Here is a 21733-nt window from a genome sequence, read left to right as displayed (position 1 = left end):
AAATGATATTCGACTTCTTTTATGGTTGCTTTAGTTTTTATTATTGTTTGTTTTTAGGAGTTTTTTTTTGGGGGGGGGGGGGGGGGGGGGAAAGTTCTGATTTGTTTTTTTTTTGTTTTGTTTTTTTTTTGGGGGTTTTTTTTTTTGGGGGCTTTTTTTTTTGGGATTTTTTTTTTTTTTTTTTTTTGGGGGGGGGGGGGGGGGGGGGGGGGTTGGGGTTTTTTTTATATTTGTTTGAAATTTTTAAATTTTGCTTTTTTCCCCGTTAAAATATTTATTTTAGTTTTACAGCAGGGCAAACAATATTTTCAACAAATATGGAGAAGTTTGATTCCAATGTTTTTTATTTTGACATAAAATTCCTCATTAGTAGCTCGGCATATGCACCCATGTAACTACTAAGATAGTAACCATGTCATGAATTCAATAATAGAGACGTAAAGACAAGTCTGTACAAAGGTATAGATTTTGGATGGGGTTACCGATTTTTCCCCTATAGGTTTGTGAGGTACTGCTTTTTTATCCATCCCCCTGTATCGTATTCCCCAATTTTTTCTTTCTGTTCTGTCTTTTTGGGGTGGAAAAATTTTACCCCTTTGTTTTTGGTTTCCCACCCCCCGGGCCGGAGACCTTAGCTGGGAGGGAAACCGTCGAATGTATAATTACAGTTTTAGGAGATGATATGATTTTCCCTTGTAAATCATCTCTCTGTTATGTTCTGTTTTTTAACATATGATTTGTAAACATTTGTGTGTATTCCTCTTTTTGGAATCTTATGCTGGTTTACTGGATAATTATAGGTGATCTCAAATTAAGTACACTGATAGTGTGCCCTTGGAATTTACATCTGTTCCCTATTTGAACCATTCCCCTTTGTATTACTTTTCCTCAAGTCCTTATAACTGTACATCTAGAATATCTTTATTATCCAATTATCTTCCTTCTTACTGGTGTTGATGTGATATAAATGAGTTGCAAGCGCCGTAAAACCCATTAAAAATAAACAAAACAAAGGTAAAGGTTATGTTGTAAAGATGCTATTAGATCATTAAAATTTGATTGAAATGAAATGTTATACTATTCAAGATAGATATCATGCATATCAAACTTTTAATATTATTTCATCCAATCTTGATACGTAGTTTTACTTTAATTTTTACTAAAAAATAGATTAGATAATTTACGATAACCAATCACTAATAAAAAAAAATAATAATAATATTAATAATAATAATAATAATAATAATAATAATAATAATAATAATAATAATAATAATAATAATAATAATAATAATAATAATAATAATAATAATAATAATAATAATAAGCATATTTATATAGCGCCTTTCGTCGAAACCTCAAAGCGCTTTTTTAAAAAATCAAATACAATTCAACCAAAGTATCAAAACAATTAAGAGCAAAAAAGGGCATCAATACATCATCAATATAAATGTCACATACAATACATTTAAAATTAAATTAAGTAAATATATCCTGAAAAGATATGTTTTCAGGGCTTTTTTTGAAAATGTCTATTGAGTTCGAGAATCGCACAGATTGAGGGAGATCATTCCAAATCGTGGGTCCGAATTTCATAAGAGAACTATCACCAAAATACTTAAGTTTAGTTTTAGGAGATTCTAACAATTTTGAATCGTAGGATCTAAGATTTCTCAGAGGTACGTATGGTTGGAGTAAGTGTTGAATGTAAAGAGGGACTGAAGACTCAAATACACCAAAGCAGATAAGGGCTATTTTATATTCAATTCTAGCCCGGACTGGCAACCAGTGGAGGATTCGAAGCATGTCCTTTGTATCATCTAAATGATATTTTCCCAGGACTAGCCTAGCTGCACAATGCGAACAATGCAAATAGTGAATAAAAATGATCATTTGTAAATAATATTTTACTAGCGATAATTTAGTTTGCATGTATCTTGCTTTGTATCTTGTCTTTTCTCAAATTTATGCTTACGGACCGAGCCATAAGCTGATATTATAATATGAGACCCTATGAGACATACAGGTCATCAGAATAGCAACATGATAATTTCATACCTAGGGAATACAGCATAAAGTAATCTTTCAAATTACATTAGTGTCATATATTGAGACAATGTCCCGATAGCCAAGTTAGTAGATCACTCGCTTCACACGTTCGGGACTGAGATCAATCCGGTGTGAAAAGTCGAGATTTTTTCTGAACCCTCCTATCCACCCAGCAGTGAGTTGGTAGCTGGGCCTGTTAGATCTGGTAAAAGTAGTTTGCGATAAATTAGTGCCCCATCCAGAGACTAGCAAGCATTTGATATTATCCATTTCAGTTTATGAAAACCAAGATAAACACATGTTTTATGAGCCAGTTGGCTTTGAAGATTTACCATGCAGAATCATAAGCAATTATTTGGCTGACTAAACCACTCAATTTATTCGAATTTAAATATGAAGTAATTAAGGCTTAGCATCACCTTTTATCGAAATATAACACCATATTTAGACAATGGATCACATATTGCCCGCCATTTCACACTGGTGCCATGCTTAGGCGACTAACATACTGAAAGTCAAAATTATAATCAGAAATCAAAAGCTGTGGTCCAACCACATTGTTTAACACATTCATGTATAAAAACTGACATTTTTACACTATTTTCATAATTTATTTCCAAACAAATCGAATGTTAGGTTAGTTTTCATATGTTCTATTGCATGGGAAGAAAATAAGTCGAGGCGCCCGCTACAATCATGCCATTCTGCTTTGTAGAAATAACATACTATCTTCGCCAACGTTTGTCTCACTTGTCTATTTTATCGAGCCCTCACCACAAAAACACAACAAAGAATCGAAATAAGCAGCACATTGTATCACAAATGAATATACATTTATTTTTGCTTCCCTTATACTTAAAGCTTTTAGACATATCCTCATCTCTTTCAAATTGACATTTACGTTTATATTCTTCAGAGGACTCCAGAACTTTCAAGTGTCAGGCGATAAATTCTGCAGGACTGTCAGTGAATGCAACATCTTTGGAAATCAACTATGCCTGTAAGTATCGAAAACGCTGTCATAATTTATTATTCATTATCCAGTCTGTCTGTTCTTTGCCGACAGTCGATAGCGATTGGTTCTCTTCTCATTTCTCTTTTCTTGGTTGATATTTCCAGCTTTATAATCCTTGTAAACAATCCAAACTGTCTGAGTGTCTTTCTTTGTCGTCCTCTGGATTTTTTCCCGACAAATTGTCAAAAATTCACAAGCATCATTTTTTGATTTTATTTGTTTCATCCTATAATTGTTATTAATGATATTTTGTGCGTTGTTGCACTTTTGTTTCTTCTCTTATTTCTTGCAATCGCACGTTTTTCACAATATTTTTTTCAGTAGACATTTTAAACTCAAACCTCTGTTGCTTTCAATTTTTAGCTCTGCCTTTATCAGCTCTCTGTGTGTTTTACTGTATCATTTGATTATTTGTTATATGTAAGCTTTTCATACTTTCATTCTTGTGTCTGTGTATTTTTTAAAGTGTGTGTGTGTGGAAAATAGGGAGACAGTTATATATGCCCAGAATAGGTTAAGCTCTTGAAGGTTATGTTTTTAAAAAATAATCCGACTTTTGATTACTGTCTTATATTTTCCATCCAATGTCATGATTGCACTTAAGTATTGAAACTGTCACTATTTTTTATGTAACATTTTATAACATTGTTATTACTTTATTGACATTCAATATAACAATATTATTCTCTAATTTTGTTGATTTCATATTTAGATGTACAAATACATTGGCATTATTTTACTTTTTGCCAATACAGTTTTTATTGATTAAATATTTGGGTATACAAAACACATTGGCATCACTTTCTTTATGCCAATACCACTTCTCTATTTTTATTGATTTGATATTTAATTGTTTAGATCACATCGGTATTAGTTCCTGTATGCTCAATTCCACAGTCTTCATTTTTTTATAATTCAAACTACGTCCTGTTAAAACATGACCTCATCATTCCAATATAAACACATTCCTTTGAGCATGATGTGTGTCGATAGAACTTAGGTGATGGCTTCCTTGAAAATTAGATTCTGAGAAAATAATATGGCAGCTTAGATCTAAGACACGAGACATGACCCCTGTTAGACGATATTACATTTTTTCCGACAGAGACAACGGTGTTAACGACCAGGAACTCGTTTTACTCATGTGTGTACGGTGAGATAATGTGAGTAAAGAGCCTTTTCCAAGGACTCAACTATGCGCTGAGCTAGGTACAAACCCAGGACCTTCCGATTTCGATAGCTGGTGACATACCACAAGACCACATAGCCACATAAGATTGAGAAAAAATTTAAGTATATTTAATACAGTGTTCTTGTAGATGGCCCATACAACGTTTCAATAGTTCTTGACCAAGGAAACACAACAAGGGAACGTGCTATGTTCTAATGTGAGGTCACTCCGTCCAAGATCAGGCCTGATTGGAACACTGTATTTCGCATCCATGAAAATGACACCAAATACGAATACAGCCATAGAGTCGTCGATCAAGGAAAAGGTGTCACCAGGGACTTTTATGTTTTCTACACTGCTAGTATCAAAAATGGAAATTTCACAGCTGAGTGTATGGTCAACAACACAGAGGCTGACTTTATTCGAGCTGTCTCCACGACAGAATACACTGTTGAAGGTAAGTCTGTTTGTTTTAGTTCTACCAGTACTAATATAAAGGGCGTTTTAAAGATGCCATCGTTTATATGTATTCATTCTCATTGTGCAAACACATCATCGTCTTCATCATCACCGTCAACATCAACATGATCATTATCATCATCATCGTCATCATTATTTTCATCAACATCGTCATCATCACTAGTAGTAGCATCAGCAGCAGCAACAGCGGTTGCAGCAGTAGCATCATCAGTAGCAGCATCAGTGGCAGTAGAAACAACAGTAGCAGCTCCACCATCACGACCGTCGCGACCACTACCACCACCACCACCACCACCACCACCACCACTATGATTATCAGCATTCTACAAAATGATTATAATATGAAACAAAGACTTTATTTAACTAATATTTATCAATTGACTTTTAGAAAAGTGCTCTTGGAATATCATGTTTCCCATATCATTTATGTAACTAGTGGTAATAAGAATATTTTCTTATTCTTTTTTATATGACAATAATGATGTATATTTACTCTGGATAACCCCATATTTAAAAAATCGGCCAAAAAACAGTCGATCGATTTATATGACCCTCATACAGTCCAGGTTTGAGAGGGTCATTTAAATCGATCGATTCTTGAAGGACGAGTTTTCTGGCTAAAATCAACACAGAACATGTAGAACGAGACATGACGTTTGGTAGGCGATATTACTTTCTTTAACTAACATCAATTAATTGACTTTCAGAGAAGTTGACTTGAAATAACATGTTTACCAAATCATTTATATAACAAATGGTGATAAGAATATTTCCTTTATCTTTTTATATGACAATAATAATGGACGTGTCTTAATAAATTGAGCTTTTAAATAATAAATTGAGCTTTTATATAGCGCAGTATCCACTAAAATGTGCTCAAAGCGCTTTACAATGGGTCCCTGGTCAACAGCAACATTTAACATGTAGGAATGGACGTGCCGCCTGTTAGGCGATATTACAATTTTTCGGACGAAGACAACGCTGTTAACGGCCAGGTACTCATTTTACACCTAAGTACGGTGGGAGAATGTGAGTAAAGAGTCTTTTCCAAGGACTCAACTATGCGCCGAGCGCGAGGCTCGAACCCAGGACCTTCCGATCCGAAAGCGAGTGTCATACCACTAGACCACATAGCCGTCTTGTAAATTGTTGAGGATTTTGACCTTTAAAACTTAAACAATATTGAGAAGAAGGAGAAGAAGAAGAAGAAAAAGAAGAAGATATGTAAAAAGGACGGTAACGATGCCGATGGCAACGATGATGACGACGATGACGACGACGTAAAGAAATCATTCCTCCTTACTCGATTTTTGTGTGTTTTCACAGAGTTTCCATCTGCTGATATTACTGGCTGCCAGGTCTATGAAAACAGAACCCCAGGTAAGACTATATGGATCCAAGCTGGACCAGACGAACCCATCGTTTGTGGCTGTAATCTGACCAATCCCGGATTTCCTACGTACTGGTCAAGAGCGCAATGGGTTGATGAGAAGACAGGGTCTGTTATGGGAGAGGACGCGCCTACTGTTGCTCTTGATTACACCAGAGATCCAAAAGGTGATTTTATTCATTATTGTAAGGTCATTCTGCCCTCTCTCTCTCTCTCTCTCTCTCTCTCTCTCTCTCTCTTTCTCTCTCTTTCTCTCTCTCTCTCTCTCTCTCTCTTTATATATATATATATATATATATATATATATATATAACATCATTACTAATGTTACAAATGAAAGTGAACATACGCACTATCATCATTATTTTGATTGCCAAATTTATAGATATAGCTTGTGTACATGCCAAAGAGGATTACATAAATTTAATGTAAACTGGTCAAAAGTAGAAATTTGTCAATTTATGATACATTGTTTCCACAAATATGTCCATGTGTTCAGCAATAACAACAACTACAACAACACCACCACCAACAACAAAGACATACTGGACACAACAATCATCGAGAGTGTCGTATTGTATCGTATATTTTAAAAGCGTTTATGATTTAAAAGTCTTTGAATGATCTGTGAAACGTTCGTGTATCGATACAATTTTTCAAAGTTTTATAAACAACATTCATTGTTAATATGATAATATTGAGTATATTATAATCAGTATTTCAAATGATTTAAAACTAGAGATTTTATATCGGTAATTGCGACAGGATGTAGATAATAAGCAATAAATCATAAATTCAAAATTTAAGGCAAACTACATAAGTTGTAAGTATTAGCAGTTAAAGCGAATTTTTTTCTATTCGGAAACCAGAAGGGCATGAACTCATAATCACTAGCCAGAAATACGTGTCAGCACGAGATTCTTTGGGAAAAACGATGAATTTATCTCATACTTTGTGGTGCGTAACGTGTTTACATTTTCTACAGTGAGAAATCTCGAATTTTATGACAGCGGTTTTAAAGTAGTTTTTTATAGGTCTTAAAGAAGAAAACTTTTTTGATATTACTTCAACACGGTCCATAATATACATTCAGTTAAGAAAAATTGATTCAAAGGTTGACACAAATTTTTACAACTTTTTAAAGAGGGACAGTTGAGAAAAACCAGAAAAACACGCTCCATTAATAGAAAATCTGACTATAATAATATTCTACAGAGACGTCTATCTTCTTTTCAGAGAACTCACAAACATTCCGGTGTCAAGCTGTAAACACGGCTGGATTATCAAAGATCTCTACAAGCTTTAGTGTTTCCTACTACTGTGAGTATTGTTATGGTCTAAGAGAGATAGTTATAATTTGATCTCATACCCTGAGTGACTAATAATAATAATAATAATAATAATAATAATAATAATAATAATAATAATAATAATAATAATAATAATGAAAACTTATATAGCGCTATAACTACGAGACACCAGATTCTAAGCGCTTTAATTACATATTACTGTGGCTGAAGCATAATCATTCACACACACAAGCTCATACACACACACACACACACACACACACACAACACACAATACAAATCAGACCTATCTGGCTTCTCATACCATCTACTAAGATCGAAACAGCAGATATATTTTAAGTGAAAGTTAAAAAATAGACAAAGATTCTTTTTCACGAATGCTCTCTGTGGTAAAGGGGGGGGGGCGACATTAAAAATGATGAATTTTGACCCAGTTTGCTAAAATTAGATTTTGGTAGGATGTTGCCATGTGACCATTTGTCTGCATAAAAAATAACGTATTTTGTGACCCATATTATGGTTAAGTCCTGCCCATTTTTAGTTTCAGTGGACTGATTTCATGAAAGAATATCAAATAGTCTTTAGAAACTAAGTAAAGGCAAAAACATGTCAATGAAAAGCAAAAACTCCCCTCTATCTTCAACAACCAATCACTTTGTTCTTAATTATGTCATGTGGTAACAATCCAATCAGAGAGCGAGAGGAGAGTCTTTCCCTAAACTCGTTTACTTTGACTTTTAAATGCGTTTTTCTCAAATGTGCAATTTTCGTCACTAAAAACCTCCTCCCTCAGTTTTCAACTTCTTCCGACTTTCTACAAATGAGTGTCATACAAATACGCAGCTCCTCTAGGTGCCGGATTTTTGAAAAAAAAATAAAAGGTTTATGAGTAATTTGAAATTATATAGCTTTTTTCAAGGGGAATAATTGAGTAATAACTTTGAACTTAATTTTTAAAATTTCTAATTAAAAAATTGAAAATCGGGCTTCAAGAGCCTCTTTATTTTCCTTTTTTCTACCTTTGGCCAAAATATTATGGTAATCGGTTGATAAACAAAAACGCCTTTGACTTTTTAAGATTTGTTGTATATTTTCCAATATGGCGTCGTTTCCATAGCAACGGGCAACTTTTTTCGAAAATAATGTTATGCAACCATCCTTTTCAAACATATACATTATGACTGTGCATAGAAGTTTAGGATATTTCATCAAATAAATGAAACGACCCTTTCAGATCCATCCCTGTTTTAATCTCTTAGTGAAAAGGCATGTTCGTGGCAATGGAGATGGTCGACCGGTTCATTGAGTTTGAAAATGTAGCCATGTGTATTCTTAGTAGTCCTTCAGAGCCATTCGGCCCATGGAGCCGGAGTTTATTTCGGTTTCTGTAGCGTAAAACGGACAATAACAATTGTTTGCTATAGAAACTAGGGCAAAGTACTTTCCTCAGCTACCCATTCTCTGCTGGGTGGACAGGGTGAGGGGGAGGGGTCAGAAAAAATGATCGACTGCACCCGGGATCGATCTCGGTTCCTTTGCATGTGAAGCGAGTGCTCTACCAACTGAGCTATCGGGATCCCCTGCTATGTGTTTTAAATGTTCGTAAAATGTTGTCAGGTATTGTAAGTATTGTTTTGTAATAAAAGTTTAATGGGAGCGATCTATATTCATATTTTCGCCCATGTGCTGCCTATCCATCACATGATTTGTTGGTTTACAACGATTGGACATATATTTCTCAATCATGTTTATGAAAGTTATAAACATACAAATGAGGCATGCTGAGCAATTTGCCCAGTTGTAACGTTGGGATCTTTCTCAAACTGTGAACCCTTTTCACTATGTGGGTCATTTTGAGCACAATTGGAAAGTTGATATAGATCACCCCACTTGGTGTAACACTTTTGTATCATTCCTTTTGTTCAGTCCACAATTTTGTCCACTCACGTATTCCTAGATGTGTAGACACTTACGGCATGTTATCTACTCACGTATTCCTAGATGTGTAGACACTTACGGCATGTTATCTACTCACGTATTCCTAGATGTGTAGACACTTACGGTCACGTTATCTACTCACGTATTCCTAAGAACGCATCCCAAAGACGCCGCAACATGAAACAGTTCACCGTGTTGATTGCGGCCGTTATTCGATCTTGTAAATCATCAATTCTTGCTGGAATTGGTGGATTGTAATCTTGGTCTTTAACAAACCCTCACAAGAAAAAATAGTCCGGGGATTTGGATATCGTTCTTTGGATATAGAACAGGTCTTCAGCACCTCAATATCCAACTCCAAGGCACGTTTTCATTTTTAAAAAAAAAAACTCCAGTATGCCTCAATTCAGCTACATCGGAAATGATAACTAACGACAGCGGTGAAATTGACACCCAATCAAACTTAGATAACTTGTCTATCAAATAACCACTAATTCAGTCCACTACAACGCTATAGACTTTAAACAACTGCGTAATTATTTAAGGGCATTCTCTTAGAATTACCCTTATTATGATATATTGCAAGAATCGTTGAACGTGTAAATAACACACTAAGACTACACGGCTTTATTAAAACAATCTCTGATCTCATCGCAGATGGTCCATCCAGTGTATCATTGAGACTTATGGAAACTCCAAAGTCGGACGAAGGCAAAACTCCACCCCCTGCTAACTTGACCATCTACTGTGACGTGCCCTCAACGCTAAACCCCTCAGTCAGTGTCAAAGTCGTTGGAATCAATGACAAAGGAGCGACCGTTGTCAATGTGAACAAGCCCGTTGAGACTACAAATTCAGCAAACAAGTTGATGCACAGGTTTAGTTTTCCACCTCCTGCTGACGGCAAAAACCGTCCAACGATTAACATGAACATGACATGTAAAGCTGAAAACGATATCAACTCCACGTTGACAGTCGAAGACAGTATCAAGTTAGGTAAGGCCTTAACTGTTTGAATTTTAAAAAGAAAAATATTATATTATCATGGTTTAATATCGTCTTTTCATTTTAAAGACCCTACTTGTTTTTTTTTTATTATCTTAGCAATACTTTTAATTGGAAAACGTTTTACAAAGGTGGAACTGATAGTAATAGGTTATAAATTGTTTTGTTAGGTTTTTGAAAAATACAGAAAAAAGGATTTTAAAAAAGACGTGGTGATGTGGAGAAAGAGAAGGAGGGGGAAAAGAAGGAGAAGAAGAAGAAGAGGAGAAGAAGAAGAAGAGGAGAAGGAGAAGGAAGAGGAGGAGGAGGAGGAGGAGGAGGAGAAGAAGAAGAAGAAGAAGAAGAAGAAGAAGAAGAAGAAGAAGAAGAAGAAGAAGATGATGATGAAGGAGGACAAGAAGAAAAGCGGAGGAGGACGAAGAGAAGAGGGGAGAAGGAGGTGAAGAATGAGGAGGGGGAGGGAGAGAATGAGGAGGAGAAAGAGAAGAAGAAGGAAGTGGAGGAGGAGGAGGAGGAGGAGTAGGAGGAGGAGGAGGAGGAGGAGGAGAACAAAAACAAAAATAAGAATTAACAATATTGTCCGTGAGTTTTGATGCTAAAGAGAAAATACTTTCAGATACTAGATAGAATATACTATTTGTAAATATTATAGCATTAATAACCTGCAATAACAGTTGATTTATAGGAAATATTGTTTCTTTTTTAATTGAAAAAACACAGAAATTCCAACATTGGAGCTCTCTGATTGTCCAAAAAATATCGGGGGTTCATCGCACCAAGTTAAAGTTCTAAAGCGCTCAGCCAAATGCACATGTCGTCTGACAAATGAAGGAACTCCTAAGGGAGAAATAAGATGGTTGGATGCCATGGGAAATGTAGCGGCAAAAGGAGATCAGCAGGCTTTGCTAAATGTTGACACTAACGGTATGTCAGCTTTTTACTCGGCCAACACCAGCAGTGATTTTTAGATGGGGTTCATGACCTCCCATAATGGGCCGGGAGGCACTTACTGGGTCTTCTATCCCCATATATCTGTTTTCCAAAATACTTTCTGTCTTTGTCTTGGGGTGAGATTACTTGGTTTTATCCTGGCCCTGGCCCGATACCCTAGCTGGGTGGCATACAGTCAAATGTAATGTTAGAATTTTGGGAGATAATATTTTTCCTTGTAAATCATCTCTCGGTTATACACTTTATTACTGTTGCTTACATGTTATATATGATTCGTAACCATTTCAGTGTATTCCTCTTAGTGGGGACCTGTACTTGTGTCTGGATGAGACTTTAAGGTGATCTCAAACTAAGTACTTTGATAGTGTGCTGTTGGAATCTACATCTGTTTCCTAGTTGAACCAAATAACCTTTGTATTACCTTTTCTTGGGCGCTTTAATTGTCATTTAGAGAACTTTTTACTTCCCATTTTCTTCTTTATTACTGGCGCTGACATGACTTTAATGTGTTGCAAGCGCCGTAAAACGGTATAACTGTATTTACAAGGCCAAAACTATTTTATGTTTACCAGAGGACGACATAATCCATACAAGCCAAGGAATACCCAACGTGAAGCATATTTTGTCCAATGTGGGCAGAAAGTAGTGTCGTCTGTTTTACAAATCCCAAGTTATAATTGACATGTACTTAATGTTAATAATTGCGGAATGACTGTTTTGCTAGGTTAAAACCAGCACTGAATTTGTGGCTTAATTTGTTGGGATTTTTTTTACATGAGGTCATAATTCATTCTAAGGCAATCAAGACCAACGTGAAGATTTATTCATTGCTAGCAGTAAGTGGTATGAAGGTATGTCTCTTTGATTTGTCCCAGGTCAACATTTATCTGTATTTAATGATAAAAGCCATATATCTGGTTTTTTTCTGGGTCGAACCTAGCAGTAAATTGTGCTTTTTGTTTACACAAAATTATAAATCATACGAAGTCAATGCCAGCGTTTAGTTGTGCGGTGGATCTGCTTAAATAGCTCAACACATGACCTCTTCTCCAATATTTCTGAATTCTCTGGGGTTTTCTTTGAAAATAAACTTTGGGCCCAAAACCCCGTGTCAATCTTTTATATATGGCATTGTTTCATTTTTCTGGACGCTAGCTTTCAGACGGAATTTGACATGTACAAAAACGAGGCAATTTGAAAAGTACTTAAAATAGTGAAAAGATGTTATCAGAATTTCAAGAATATGTAACTGATTGCCACATAATTATTACTATATATATATTATTATTTATATGAAATAAGGTTGCGTTTTTTTTTCTTTTTGTATATTTCCTTATGACAGATCATATGAGTACATTTACATGTCAGGCACTTACACTGTGGTCCGTGGTCCAGGAAATCCCTTTCACTCCGCACTTCAAAGGTAATTGTATCAATTCAGGATTGGGATTTTCTGTTCAATTTGCTTGTGCTTGAAGCAGGTCCTCCTGAATATTCCTTAATTATATTTTGTATTGCCCATGATATCTTTTCCATTTCACAGTTCAAATATAAATAACAATGGGAAATTGAATGTAAGCGTCAATTTAATTACGAAAACAGATGAAACGGACCCTTTGTGTTTCCCCTTTATCAACAAAAATGATGAATGAAACACTAGAGATGAACAACGCCACTACAACATTATCTCATTCATCTGTAGTGTTTCATTCATCATTCATGAAGGGGAAATCAAAAATGTCCGTTTCATCTGTTTTTGTAATTAAATTGAAGCGTACTTCCAATCTCTCAATGTTATTTATTTCTTCGATCTTCGAACAGCAACATTTACATTACCCAGTATTCTTCAGTTCAAATATAGTGAAATAATCGGGATTTTTTTTGTTTTAATTTCGCGCTAGAGATAGTTCCTTCTTTTCATTCTTAATCATTTCTATGACAAAAGAATTGGTTTCCATTCCATGTATCAAAAGTAATGTCTGGGATTTTAAGTTTTACTTAACCCTTGATAAAGTATTTAATTTTTTTTTCTTCTTAGACGTGTTAGAATTATACTTATTTAATTTTAGTTTTTAGATATAATCCTAGTGTTTCGCTTATTTAGTCTATTATAAGAAGTCAAAGACACTCATCTAATAAAGATTTCATCTTACCTAAAGCACTCACCATTAACGAGAAATATGGTTCAGCTGTTCAAAATAGAAATTGATTCTTATTCATCTGCAGCAAAATCGTCACATTTTTACGACACAATATACATTTTTAAAATTAAGATTTATTTTGTACATCACAAACTTTGAAGAATGATCTTTGTTTAATTAATAAGAACATATAATAATGTTGTTTTGCAGAGATATTGTTGCTGTATAAGCCAACCATTTTGGGAAAATACTGAAAAGGAGAGTTAACCCTAGTAATTTTGTACCTATTTTAATGACAGGGGTTCAGATAGCCAGCCAAGAACAATCAGTATTCCAAATAACCTAAAAAAATATTTGTCATTTTATATCAGTCATCCCAGTTACGTCTCCTGGCATAGAGCTGACATTTGTTGATGAAGTCAAACAAATAGTCGACGGAAGTACGGTGGACGTAGATGTTGGAGAGACTCTTGGTATCAAGTGTAAAGTCGATGGTGGAATCCCCGTGGTCAGCAGTGTTACATTGTCTTATAGATCAGAGGTGGGGAACAGTGCAAAATGCCCAATTAGCACTTGTGTATCTATCAGTTAACTATACGTTACTTGTATGTATGAGAGAGCAATTATTTAAATAGCGCCTGCCCCATACATTATATCTCTAGGCGCACAATATACATGGCATGCAATATATAGCATTTTTTCAAAATACTCATTTTATTCAATTATATTATCAACAACAGTTAAAAGATGAGAATAGGGAATTATTTATTAATATGTGAATTAGGTTAAATATGTTCTTTGAGGTGACACTACAAAAGTAATGTAATTAAACCTGTGGTATATAATGAAGATCCGCTTATCCAATCTTTTTCAAATTTAATTATTGTTTTGTAAATAAATAAATAATTCCTCAATTCTGCCTTCCAAATAATACGGGATTTGGTCCTAAGTGTAATCCTGATTGTCCTTTACCCATCGGTTCCTCTCTGTAACTCCGCTGGGTGTGTAATATATCATAGAAATTAAATATTTATATATTAACGTCCTATAAAAAGGCTAATACGGAAATCTTACTGTTCCGTTGCGTGCTGATTGCATGGGCGTCAGATTTCTAAATTATTTTTTTTTGCTTTAAGAATTCGAAAATTCGGTTCCATTTGACCTGGGCGAACAAAGAAGGAATTGAGCGGCTATGTGATCTGGTATGGCACTCGCTTTCGGATTGGAATGTCCTGGGTTCGAACCTCGCTCGGCGCATAGATGAGTTCTAGGGAAAGGCTCTTTACTCACATTCTGTCACCATACTCAGGTGTAAAATGAGTAATTGGCATTGTCATTGTCCGAAAAAAATTGTAATGTCGCCTAAGAGGCGTCATGTCCCGTCCTACATGTTAAGTGTTCCTGATGTCATGGACCCTTTGTAAATCGCTTTGAGCACGCGGATATCGCGCTATATAAAAAGATCAATTTTAAAAAAAATCTGTACTCGAATTGTATAAGTTGACCTTAAAATTCAGGTTAGTTTTTGTCATCAACAAATTATCGTGTTTATACCTCTCAAATGAGAGTCAATAGTTAAAAAGCCACAAGTATGGTATTAATTAGTGGAGAAGGGGTTTTAAAAGATTAAGATTCATTAGGAAAAGAATTTTGTGAACTTTTTTCTTCAATCAGACTAAAACAGTTGCAGCCACAGAGTTGTTTACAAACCTCACTATTGATAAGTCCTTCAACCAGGTGCAACTCTCGTGCAAGGCTGTGCACGAGACTGGACAATATAAACAAGTTACACGCTTCAAGCTCAATGTTTTGCGTAAGTGTAATAGGCTTCAACAGTTGTAATGGCAACTTAGTAACTGGCTCTAAACTATCGGAACGATGGCGGACGCCCTTATGAAATTCCCCGACGAACATAAAAGTATATCCAAAGGAGAAAAACATTGTAAATCTGATCAAGTTTTGACTTTTATACATTCTGATCACATGACATTTGAAAAGTTCTAGCCAGCATGAAGAATAAAAAGTACAGATTGTCTTCGCTTAGAACCAAGCTGCTCGTTGCTTGTCGGACGTGACTATTGAATCCTATTAGGATTTGAGCGTCATAATGTGCGTCTCATGCTTGATGTATTTTCTAGTCAAGGTCTTGGCCACATTCTCAGAATAGACCATAAAATAACGGCGCACAAATAGCAATGAAGGAAAACCTCAATGCAAGGAAGAAATTCCGCGGACGAACAACAACGTCTCTCCCCGACCTGCAGTCATACCATCGTCTGCGCCAATCATCACCAGAAAATATGTATCTTTACAGCTACAAAAAAAAAAACACTATTCCATCAAAAATCAAGACGGAACATGATCTGCTCGCTATTAAATCGTCGACACAAGACAAGGAACACGGTGAAATATAACAGGCTGAAAATAAACAGTTGAACTTTTATAAATAGTTGAGTTTTTATATAGAGCAATATACTAAATGTGCTCTATTTACAAAAATTCTTCTGCCGTCCAAAATGATAACCACCAATAATTGCCCAACAACAACACGTAAACATGTAGAACAAGGCATGACGGTTGTTAGGCGGTATTACAAAATTTTCCGTCAAAGACAAAGCTGTTAACGGTCAGGTCCTCATTTTACACCTGAGTTCGGTGAGAGAATATGAGCACTTAGCGAGGCTCCAACCCAGGACCTTCCGATCCTAAAGCAAGCGTCATATTACTATCAAAAGACCACATAAATGCACAAATACAAACTACAAAATCAATTGAGTGACGTAATACACACATTGTAATAATATATTAATATCCCATTCTATCGATTGATAACACTGTAGTCATATATTATGCACGTGTTTACAATGTTTTTTTTTTCATTGCTGACGAAAGGATTTCTTTAATTATTTTATGTAACTAGAAAAAAGCCCGCAATTTCGCGGGGAAAGAACTATTTTCATTCGATACTGTACTCACCATCATTTAATGAGGGCAGATTGGTAAACAACGTTGTCCGTGTAATTTGGTATATCTTCGGTTGATTTTTCTGTGTGGCCCAACATGAAGTGTAAGCCACCATAGCCTCTGACCCGTGACACAGCAACATACAGTTGTCCGTGTGTGAATACCGGTTGTCGTAAGAAAATCCCCACCTTGCTTAATGTCTGCCCCTGAGACTTATTAATTGTCATTGCATATGACAATTTTACCGGAAACTGTCTTCTATTTAGAATAAATGGTAAGGCTGAATCCGTTGTTGTCGTCAGATTGATTCTAGGGATAAACACTATGTCGCCAGCTCTACTACCGGTAATTATCTTGGCTTCTAATACTTTTGAACCTAATTTAATTATTAACAAACGGGTGCCATTTAGGAGGCCTGATTTAGGATTTATATTTCTAAGCAGCATGACTGACGTGTTGGCTTTCAAATGTAATGCATGTGGAGGAAGTCCGCAAGGTGCAAGTTCGTTCAAAAATTCAATCGGGTATAAGTTGATGTCAGAGTCACTTTGAATGGAATCAGCACTGCGGTAAATCTGTTCAGTTGATGAGGTCAACCTGGACAGAACGGCTGCATTTATTTTGTCAACATTTTCATGGGTTGTAGTCAAAATTGCTCTCTCTGATAGATAACGTTCATCCGCAAAGTTCAGATTCAAATCATTGTATACAGCATTTATCAAGCATTCTGGGTCATTTTCAGGAAGGCATAGCGCTGTACGTAATTTAACAGAATACTTTCCTATTTCGCTGAAAACCGGCTCTGTACCATTTCCGATGCGGAGAAGCCAATTTGCAAAACAGTTATTGTCATCAGTAACCCTCATGTTCTTGTTCAGGTGAAAAATGGTGACAAAATTCCAAATAATTGACTTGTTAAGTGTGACACTTAATATATCGGCTTCACTTCCTTTGTTGACAACAGGTAGAATTTGCCGAAAATCCCCTCCATGTACAACCACTTTGCCCCCAAAAGGTTTTGAACTGCCTGTTATGTCACAAAATGTCCTGCTCACACATTCAAACACACGCCTGTCCATCATAGGTGCTTCATCCCAAATTATGTGAAAACTATTCTTCAGTAACTTAGCTGTGTCTGATTGGCGACTGATGCTACAGGTGCTGTTATCCGTTATTGGAATTGGAATTTTGAACGTTGAATGTGCTGTTCTACCACCGTGCAATAATTCTGCAGCAATTCCAGATGATGCAAAAGGTGTAGCTGAAAGTCCTCGACCTCTGATTTCTGCAAGCAGCGTGTTATATACATAGGTTTTGCCAGTTCCACCAGGGCCATCGATGAAGAAGACATTATTCACCCGGTTTTGTTCAGGTACGTCAATTGCTTCCACAATGGCAGTAAATGCTAACTGTTGGTCATGATGCATCTTTATTTTTCGACTGTGAGCAATTTGTCGTTGCTCATTTGGATCCCATACTTGACAGGCAGTTGCGTATGATTCTGTAGGCTCAGGCAGTTGATAATCTTTTAATGATCTATTGTGAATCATAAGAAGCCTGTTAACGTCTTCAAGTGTCTTACTAACGCAAGCTTGAGCAGTCATACTTTCAACATGAGAATAATCTTCAGCTAGCTGGTCTTGAAAAGTATTCCATAAGGAAAAAGGATCTGTGGGGTTGCAAAAGATCAAAATCGTGACAAAAAGCTGTCGGAGTTGACTTGCTGAGGTAACAAATGCTGATTCTGCCATGCAGTTTATCCACTCATCATCGTCCTCCAATAAACCCATAGCAGACGCGGCCTGTCGAAAAGTATGGTGTAATGTTCCTACTTTTGATCTCTTTAGGTCTTCAAATGATTTTGCTCCCCTTACATGCTGCAGCAATAATCTAAGAAAGAAGCGCTCCCCTTCTGCTGGATGGGCGCTGTACATTCTACCGATTGCCAGGCGGTTTCTCTGTCTCTTCTTCCAAATGCACGTTCTACTATCCCACGTGTAATGTTCCGGCATATCAGTATACAGTGGAGTATTAGCCTCACGGTTTATTGCATTCTCCTTAAACCATGCTGTTAGTGTGATGTCTTTCAGTCTCCTTACAGCTTTTTCCGCATGCCCTTCTCTGTAAGTTACAGACTGCTGGTTTTCCAAGTGCAAAGCTAAACGTTGGACTGCCGGGTATCGGTGTTGAATATCAAATTGGAATAATCTCCAGCAAGATTCACTTGCTGAAACATAACGTGCATCAACAAATCTCCTAATTTCATCATCTCGTTCCTCTTGGAATTCTACCATGACTCTATCATGTCCTTTGTACACATACTTATACATGTATTTCATTTTATGCTGTTGCACACCTCAAGATTGATATGTGCCAAATATCTGCTGAGGAAATACGGGTTATACGGGACAACCCATCTATTGTCAAGGGCAATTCCTCTTTTGAAGATTGATTTTCCATCATTATGTCTCTGATACAGGGGATAGGTGGAGTCATTTGTATGTGTCGTCTCACTGAATGATTTTGGAAATCTCTTGGAACACTTGCCATCTTTCATGCATGGACTGTTGGGATTGGCCAGGCCACAGGGACCATGCATCATGTGTTTTGAAACTAAATTCTGTAATGTTTTGTTTTGTGGAATTTCTGCACACACCAACCTATCAATATCTTGAGTAGTTATGGGTTTGGCACTGCGATCAAGGATAATCAGGATGTGAGAATGTGGCCGGCCTCTCTTTTGAAATTCAATGACCTTCACATATGCTAAGACTTTGCCAAAAAGTTCTTTTTTAATTATCTCTTCCATCAATGCCCCTAATTTCATTTTAAAGACCCTTGCGACTAAATCTGGTCGGTCTGCAGCTTTTTGTTGTGAATGCAGTTCATTTGTTATCTCTGGCCAACATGGATTACAGGTCACAGTAAGGAATAAGTCTGGTTTACCATATCTGCGAACAATTGACATTGCATCTTGGTATAATTGGAGCATGTTTCTTGGACCCCCTGTGAATGAAGATGGTAAAACAATTTTGGTCCCTACTGTAGCTCCATGTGCGTCACCTCGATACACTGCATCCACCAGTCCTTGATACAATTCTGCTCGTAATGACTGTTGATTAAATCGAATGTATTGCAGGCGTTGCTCTTCAACTTTAGCATACTGATCAACACAATATTGTTGCAGGAGACGACCTCCGTGCAAGATTACATTAAAACTATCTCTCTCCATAAGTCGATAAGCATAAAATAATGATGGACTGACCTGACCGGTTCGCTTTCTGTTGAATTTAATGTTGGGCACCCAACCTTCTTATCCTTTTGGAAAGAAGAGCACATAATGCAACGAATCAAAGTGAGGATGTGTTTCACTGATACGCATAATTGACTGTTGGTTTGGATGGTCATCTGATTTGCGGTATAATACAATATCCCTCCGGTTACTACAGTTGATAGGGTTATTTGGGAGTAAAACAGCAACTTCTGAAGCAGTCGGTAAATTATATTTACGGGGTTCTTTTGATGAATCTGCTCGCAGCACCATTCTAATACCCTTTCCTTGATCTCCAGCATCTTCAATAGCTGCAGCGGCATGCTTATATAATTCAACAAAGGGACTAACAGTAGCCACGATGGTAGCTATAGTTGTCAAAATATCAGTATCAAGACTTCTATTCCAAAAAAGCCTATTTTGAATTTCGTGTTCAGTGTCATAAATGTAAAGCTGGGCAAATTTTGGTCTATCATTATCACTGTTGGGTTGAATATGACCTATTCTATGGTAGACGGTCCCACTAACTCGGAAACAGTATATTCCAGGAGGCAAGAAATCTTCGTGTACACCCAAGGAGGCGAATGCAAACATAGAATTGTAAGCACGGATGTGTTCTCGAAAGTGCTTAGAATTTGTGTCGTTACCCGTGTAAAGACTCTTTATATTATCCGGAAGGGGTTGCAAAGGTGCCAGTGATACTTCCCCGTTGGCACAGCATAGCGAGGTTGATTCACCGTGCCATAAATTTGCTGAACAAAAACGACAAACTTTGTTCATGCGTCCTGTGTTGTGTGGTGAGATAAGAGGTATTGTAGTTGTATCCTGTTCTTGATCTGCAGCTGATATAATTTCCACTGTTTGAGCTACATTTTGTTGAGGAGCAGTTTCTGTATTATTAGTATTAGTAGTAGAAGTAGCAGAAGTAGTAGTCGTAGTAGTATTAGTAGATCTACTTCTGGTTCGAGTTTGAAGTGGAGATAAGACATGAGTTTCTTCCTCTTGACCTGGAATGTGAACTAATTCTACGTCAATACTGTGTGGTTCTTCAGCTTGGTGTACACATCGGCCTGAATCATTTTCTTGATTAGCTTGATTACGATTAGATGCATATTTTAATCGACGTGCTTGTCGTCGCTGCCATGCTTTATTCGGCATGATTTTGGTTTATCAGTCAGTAGATATCTATATCAATACGTCCCAAGTCTTTACCACGCTTTACTTGGGAGGCCTTCCGAAAGCCCCTACAAAGGGAAACAACTTTAATAATATATTCCATCAACTAACCCAAAGAGGAAATTCAACCTAATACCTTTAATTAACCCCAATAGGAAAAACAAACACCCTAGAACTTTAATAAGACTTATGACTAACCCTTATATGATAAAAAAATCCTCCGATCTCGAGCTAAACCTAATAGAAAAAATGATGACAAATTGAATAAATAAACGCCTGACAAAAGATCAAAGGTGAAAATACAAATTTAAAGAATACTGAGGATGTAGGAGCTTTCGGATTGTCTCCCCTTTACTTAACTTATGGAAAAACAAACACCCTAGCACCTTTAATAACACTTATGACTAACCTCTCTCGCTAACCCTAATAGAAAAAAACAACTCTCGGACTGCTTAGTACTACCTTTCAATACTTAACAAATCACAATGGCGGCCGAAAATCAAAACAATGGTCAAATTAGGAAATTTTAAACTTTCACAAATCTATCAAGGTTTGTTCTAGAGTTTTTAAAATACTTCTATATGACAAACTGAATAAATAAATGCCTGACAAAATATCAACTGTGAAAATACAAATTTAAAGAGTACTGGGGATGTAGGAGCTTTCGGAATGTCTCCCCTTTACTTAACTTATGGAAAAACAAACACCCTAGCACCTTTAATAACATTTATGACTAGCCTCTCGAGCTAACCCTAATAGTAAAAAAACAACTCTCGGACTTCTTTGCACTACCTTTCAATACTTAACAAATCAGAATGGCGGCCGAAAATCAAAATAATGGTCAAATTAGGAAATTTTAAACTTTCACAAAT

General features: G+C 36.3%; 2 protein-coding genes across 2 annotated transcripts in view; both read left to right on the top strand.

Moving 5' to 3' along the window:
* LOC144959452 (uncharacterized) overlaps positions 1-4490 on the top strand; it is a gene marked incomplete in the record, with an annotated part of 28174 nt that extends 23684 nt beyond the window's left edge. Inside the window, 2 exon segments of the mRNA XM_078892046.1 lie at positions 2966-3049; positions 4384-4490. Of these exon segments, the coding sequence (XP_078748172.1) occupies positions 2966-3049; positions 4384-4451 (152 nt within the window).
* A 74-nt stretch (positions 4491-4564) lies between these two features.
* Positions 4565-21733, top strand: part of LOC144959453 (uncharacterized) — a 43157-nt gene continuing 25988 nt past the window's right edge. Inside the window, exons 1-8 of the mRNA XM_078892047.1 lie at positions 4565-4692; positions 6042-6272; positions 7342-7425; positions 10011-10349; positions 11079-11282; positions 12652-12732; positions 13822-13991; positions 15125-15263. Of these exons, the coding sequence (XP_078748173.1) occupies positions 4629-4692; positions 6042-6272; positions 7342-7425; positions 10011-10349; positions 11079-11282; positions 12652-12732; positions 13822-13991; positions 15125-15263 (1312 nt within the window). The 5' untranslated portion in view covers positions 4565-4628. The remainder of the gene's footprint in view (positions 4693-6041; positions 6273-7341; positions 7426-10010; positions 10350-11078; positions 11283-12651; positions 12733-13821; positions 13992-15124; positions 15264-21733) is intronic.

The sequence above is a fragment of the Berghia stephanieae genome, chromosome 14, assembly GCF_034508935.2.
Source record: "Berghia stephanieae isolate SIO BIC M18660-M18661 chromosome 14, UCSD_Bste_1.3, whole genome shotgun sequence".
Taxonomy (NCBI): domain Eukaryota; kingdom Metazoa; phylum Mollusca; class Gastropoda; order Nudibranchia; family Aeolidiidae; genus Berghia; species Berghia stephanieae.
The sequence above is the reverse complement of the archived record's forward strand: the minus strand, read 5'-3'. Positions and strand labels throughout refer to the sequence as shown.